We start from the raw sequence: 6342 nt of genomic DNA on the forward strand, positions 1-6342 counted from the left end.
ATTTTAAATCAATTGCAAGTAGTGGGTGCATTATGAAAGTGAATAATGCAACGATTGTTTTTCAAATGGTTGTATTTCTTTTTGGGTTTTAAAATTTTGTGGCATCACAAATGATTAGTGGTTATTGCCTCTAAATGCAACCGCAATTGCCTTAAGCAGTTACCAAATTTTAGTAACCACAACCGCAACATATTAGGTGATTAGTGGTTTAAAAATGACTGCCGGTTAGCAGTTATTGACACCCAAAACCACATAGCATAACTGCTTTTTAATTATGAGCTTTTTGAGCCTATTTTGTTGTTTTGTGCCTATATTGAACATATTTTTAAAGCCTATTTTAAATGGTATTAAACACAAACAATTGTTTTGGCATATATATATATATATATATATATATATATATATATAAGGGTAGGCTGTTAATACGTATACATCTAAAATCACTAACCTTTGCTACCCTAGTCTCCTCACATGTTTTATGAACAAATGTCACCTTATTAGACCGATTTGTAGCTAATTTTTGTCTTTCAAAAGATGCATTTTTCACCAACTAAATGACAAGTCATTTTTAGAGGTTGTTCCCACAAGCCAGTTTATAAAAAGTTTATGTTAAAGTTAGTCTGATGTTTAATTATTATCCTATTTTTTTAATTTAAAATTAAGATTGGATTTTTAAGAATTAAATTCAGACTGTTTAGAAAAAACAAGAAAGAGTAGCGTAGAAATCGGGCCTACAATCAAATCAAATGGAGTGAAGTCCGGTGGACTCCAATCAGCGTAAGAACAAAGAAGAATATTATTGCGCCAATTCAGTGTCCCAATTCGCAAGCCAAAAAATCCGGAAACGCTTCGATTTCCATGTATGTTTATTGTTTCCAAAATCCTCTGAGTCCTCTTTTTCTCCTTTTAATTTTCATTTCTTTTTGGGGGTGGTGGCTTGCTGGCCATGGCCTTGAGATCCGACGGTAGAAAGCTTTCGTTCGAGATTCTCAGCCAAAGCAGTTCGCTCGTAGAAGACGAAGCCCTCCTCTACCGCTCCGACTCAGATCCCGTCCAAAGCCACGTCGCCGAATCCAAAACCACTGAGAAGCCGAAATGCAAGAAACGGAGACACAGAAAAGGCTCCAAGAGAAAGAAAACGATCGAGTCCGCCATTACCGAGGATACGATCGCCGAGCGAATGGTCGATCCCGATTCCGTTTTCAATCACTCTGAAAGCACAAACACGTTTGCCGGAAGCAGCGACGCGTTTTCGATCTTGGGAAACGGAGAGAGGGACTTTACGAATTGTAGGAATGAATTGGAATCCAAGTGCATGAGCTATACCGTTGTGTGCGAGGAGACTAGGGTAGCGGAGGAGAGCGGAGGGAGCGTGTGTACGGTGACCGAGGTGACGGAGCCGGAGGTCCAGAAGGTTCGCGGCGAGGGGTTCAATTTCGGGGAGCTGAGGCAGAGGAGTGTGAGTGGGACCGGCGATGACGCAGCGGCATCGCGCGTTGAGGATAATGAGAGCGAGAAGGGCGTCGAGGTGAGCTCGGCCGCGAAGCAACGGGGCGAGCCGAATGGGAGTGTGGTTGCCAACACGTTAGAGACTGCGGAGTCCTTGGATTGGAAGCGGCTCATGGCCGAAGATCCCAATCGTGAGTCAAATCGATCTTTGGTCAATGCATTATACATGACTAATAAATTACTTTTCGACATTCATTCTTTTTTTGTGGTGGTGTTTCTTGCTATCAGTTGGGTTTTCGGTGGAGACATCGCCATTCAAGTACTTCATGGAAGAAATGCACAACGGCAATTCATTACGGAGCACCACAACTCTGGGTAATGAGAAAGAACGAGAGAGAGTTTACGATACTATCTTCCGCCTGCCTTGGAGATGTGAATTGGTAATTTCTTTGCTGTGCTTTCGTGAACTTCAAGAAAACTTGAATTTAATGCGTCGGTATGACGAACTTGTTGGTCATTGTCAATGAAAAACAAAAGTGTATCAAAATGCACTTGCAGTTTTGAAGAAGGGAAATTATCAGAATTAAGGGTTTCACTAACTGGTCAAGCAGTTTAACTAGGTTATGCATAATTCTTGTGAATTGTGATAGAGATTCTGAAATATCACGAAATTTTCACAGCTTATAGATGTTGGCTTCTTTGTCTGCCTCGATTCATTTCTATCAATGTTAACTGTCATGCCAACAAGGATTGTGATGACCTTATGGAGGCTTCTATGTACAAGGTTAGTTATCTTTTTTGAATTTCATGCAATAAAGCATTTGATATGGATGTATATTGCATTTTCGGTTATTGGCTAATGATTTGTAAATTGCGAGTCATTTTGGAGTCCAGGAAAAAAATTGAGTAATTCTTTGCTTTTCTAATTCCTTTCTCTCTCTCTCTCTTGTCAGCGTGTTCTGACACTCATAATTTGTGTGTTGGTCATTCCTGCAACAGTGTTATCGTAGTTCTTCTTTTAGGTTGTTCTAATAAGGGTTATTTGAGTAGTTTCTTTGTTGAAGCCAAGGTATTTGAGCTTTTGGCAGTTGAGGTGTCTTTTGTATTACAAATCGTTGAAATGAGTGGGGGTGTTTCTCGAGCGGTTCTTCTAGGTAAGGTTAGTGTAGGGTGGCTGTTGGGTATTGTGGAGGGTCTTATATGGGGAGGGGAGGGATGAATTCGTGAAATCCTCCAAAGTTGGGGGAGTAGAGCTTTTGTTGCTCAAAGGCATATCAATCGCCATGGCTGATATCTGGCTCTTGCGGAAAATGGAGGGGGAGGCCAGAGGGCCTTCATTATCATATTGAAAGGGTGCAAAAGAAGTGTTGGAGAAACTATGCTATCAAGTTTTGAAAGGTACTCTCCTTCCAATTGTCCCTCGGTGATGGTTTTAGAGTTATGCCTTCTTGTGTAAGCCTCTTAGTGGTCTTCCTTTGAGTAGTGTAGGTGGTAGCACAATGACAACAGAGGATAAGGCCCGACGGAGGTTGTCAGAAAAAGAATGTATATGGAGGTTTTGGAAGGGTTGAGGCAGTCTCCTGTAATTCTCACAGCATGCGGGGGCAGTTCGGGTAGTTTAGATATTATAGAAAGGAGCGGACATGGTGTTAGCGAGTGGGGGCAGAAATGGGGTGGTGTTAGGGTAATCCAGGTTTCGCGCCAACTTTTCAGGTCTAAAGCTCCTTGAGACGTTTTGGTTGATAATTTGGACCTTCGCTCAATCAGAGACATGTTGCTCCTTGTCAAAGTAGAAATCAAACGTTGTTTTGATAGGTTGGAGGTGGTGCAGGGCTTTCATGGGTTTGGGAGGGGAGTAGGCTATGTGAATGGTGAAAATGTGGAGTCGAAGTCCAAACCCAATGAGAGGACCCCTACCAATCAGTTTGATGCATTGGGTCTGAATATTCCAGGCCCATCTATAGTGGTCCAGCCCAAAGTTGTGTGTGTCATAGGCTCAAGCCCGAGTTGTGTTGGCAACAAAAGCTTTTGGTAAGGATTGATCCAAGAGCTCGGGCGTGGGGTTTCGTCTTTGGTCTCATGTGCTGGAGCATGCTTGACACCTCTTTCTTCTCAGCCTGCATGTTTTTTTTTTGGATCTGAAGCCCGATCCAAATATCTACAGGTCTAAATTTGAGTAATCCAACGCCACCTTCTTGGTTGGACCATTTCAATAGGGAGTGAGTTAAAGCCTATGGTTCAAGCTCTCAACCCCGGCCCAAATCTATTGTTATGTGGAGAATTAGATTGAGGGTGGGGGTGCAGACTCGTGGGCTTGAATGCAGTAGTGGTTTTGGGTCAACCTTCTGCTTGGCACATGGGCTTTTCAACAACTTCATCGTCTCCTCTTGCATCCAATGCCGCCAGTTTTTGGAGAAGATTGGGAGTGGAGTTTTGGAGATTCGGGGGGTGTAGGTTCTAAGTGCCCTGCAGGTGGCCTTTGTCTGTGGTGTCACCCTCTGTCTCCCTGCCGCTATCATTTATTCAGATCACGTCGACGGTGGCCTTGGAGCATGAATTTTGGAGTTTAGCGCGTGGGTGGATGAGCCTCTAGAAATGGGTTTTCAAGTAAACATGCATCGTCAAGGAGGTGGTTGTTGCTCTTTGCTTTTCTGCGGCAGAGGTCACGGGTGTTCTTTAGGTTCTGGAGTGAGCTTTTAACATCAGAGAAGGGATTAGGGTTTCCGTGAATGGATTAAATTTTGAGGCTATCTTTTCTCCACTTGTGAAGAGCTTGGGTGAGGGTAGTAGCGTGAGATAGGAGCTAGAGTGTGTGAAGGCTACCCTTTTGGAAGGAAATGGCATTGGAACAAGCTTGTTTAGTTGTTGTGGGGATGAAGGGCCTTCTTCTAAATTAGGGCTTTATTTTGGGGATGAGCCTAGGGACAATGAGTGTTTAATTGACCCACCCCCCGCCCCCAACCTCCTTGCTGTGGTTGACGAGCCAGATATGCCTGAATCAATTTCTTCAAACTGGGTGGTTTAGAAAATGAAGAGTTTCTATAACATTATGGAGCTGTCATGTAAGGGTTTTGAGCATGAGTTAATGGCTTTATTCATTGCTATTTTAAAGCATCTCGTCATCATAATGGTTTGGCTAATTCTCCTAACTCTCTAAGTTAGGGAACAGAGGGCAGTGTGAACTAAAGAGATTATTAGCTTGTTCCATCAACTATGACTTTAAAGGAGGCTATTCTAGCAGAGTTAAAGGTAATGGGAGGGGTCCAACTTGTTCTTTATGAAGCCTAAGATTATATCCTAGAATGTGACGGCTGAATGCGATGGATAAAAGGTTTTTGATCAATGTATAATGGAGGATATTCCTCTTTAGGCAAGAACTTCACTTGGTCTAATAACTGGGATCCTCCATCATGGTTTAGGTTTGACAGGTTTATTCTCTCTCTTGATTGGGAATCCTAATTCCTAGATGTCGTTCAGAGGAGGCTCCCCATAATTCTTTCGGATCACTTTCCTATTTTGCTTGATTATGGCATTGTTAGTAGGAACACTCGGTATTTTTAGTTAGAGAATGTGTCTAAAATTCAAGGGCTTTTTGTAAAAGGTGAATCAGTGTTGGATGCTTTGCAACTTTCAAGGATCCCCTAGTTTTATTTTGGCATGTAAAAGTGTTTAAAATCAACTTGAAAAAAATGGAATGAAGAGGTATTAGGCAATGTTGTGAAGCAGAAAAAGGTTCTTTTGGATGAACTTTGAGATCTTAATGTGTTTTTTTTTTTTTTTTGACATGAGATCTTATTGTAGAAGAAAGATCCTTGTTTGATGTTGAAAGGTTGAGAAAGGCTGAAATCATTGGTGACTTGGAGAGGACTACTCTTTACGAAGAAGTGAGCTGGAGGCAGAAATCAAGTGCTCTTTAGTTGAGAGAGGGAGATAAGTATGCAAAATTTTTCCATCGGGTGGCTAATTCGAACAAAAGAAACAACACCGTTGATTCCATAGCTAATTCGATCAATGATTATTGTTGTGCTCTACAAATTGGACTTAGAGGTGTATGACCATGTTAATTGAGGTTTCTTGTTGGATCTGTTGAGTAGGTGTGTTTATGGGGAGAAATGACTCGAATAGATAGCTATTGTATTTGTATGGTGTGTTTCTCTGCTTTGATCAATGGATCTCCCGCCTTTTTTCTTTAATAACTCTCGACTCTCGGGGTCTGAGACATGTGATCCTTTATCCCCTCTGTTGTTTGTTGTTCCCATGGGGCGCTTATCATGTTTTTTTTGGTGGGGTTGAGGAATAATGACGAGCTCCTTGTGTCTTATCTTTAATTTGCGGATGATACTTTGGTCTTTTGTGTGGCAAATCTAGATCATCTCTGTCATTTGCATTGTCTCTTTTGTTTTGAAGTTGTCTGAGGGTTTAAAGATAATGATTAACTTCTCTAAATCAAAGTTAGCCCTTGTTGGCAAAGTGAGAGATGTTGGTGGCTTTGCTTGTATCCTTGGTTATTGGGTGTCCTCTTTGCCTATAAAGTATTTGGGTCCTTTAAATTACTTAAAAAAAATGAAGTATTTGTATTCTCTTTTGGGAGCTTCATATAAGGCTAAATCGATATGGGATGGTATTATTGAGAAGATGGAACGTCGTTCGACGGGTTGGAAGAGGCTCTATATGTATGATTGTAGGTTGACATTGATTAAAAGCACTCTCTCTAATTTACCTACTTAGTACTAGTTCTTTTTCCCCATCCTTGTCAGTGTTGCTAATCATATTATGAAACTTAAGTGGGATTTTTTAGGGGGTGGAGTTGGTGACGAGTTTAAATTCTATCTAGTAAGTTGGCGTAAGATTTGTACATTGTTTCCTCAGGTTGTTTGGGGGTTAAGAACATGA

At 41.5% G+C, this 6342-nt stretch overlaps 1 protein-coding gene across 1 annotated transcript in view; it reads left to right on the forward strand.

Moving 5' to 3' along the window:
• The first annotated feature begins 731 nt into the window (after positions 1-731).
• The window catches only part of LOC132178591 (protein POLLEN DEFECTIVE IN GUIDANCE 1), an 18856-nt gene continuing 13245 nt past the window's right edge, over positions 732-6342 (forward strand). Inside the window, exons 1-3 of the mRNA XM_059591042.1 lie at positions 732-1640; positions 1738-1889; positions 2130-2233. Coding sequence (XP_059447025.1) covers positions 947-1640; positions 1738-1889; positions 2130-2233 — 950 coding nt within the window. The 5' untranslated portion in view covers positions 732-946. The remainder of the gene's footprint in view (positions 1641-1737; positions 1890-2129; positions 2234-6342) is intronic.

The sequence above is a fragment of the Corylus avellana genome, chromosome ca4 (genome assembly GCF_901000735.1).
Source record: "Corylus avellana chromosome ca4, CavTom2PMs-1.0".
Lineage (NCBI taxonomy): Eukaryota > Viridiplantae > Streptophyta > Magnoliopsida > Fagales > Betulaceae > Corylus > Corylus avellana.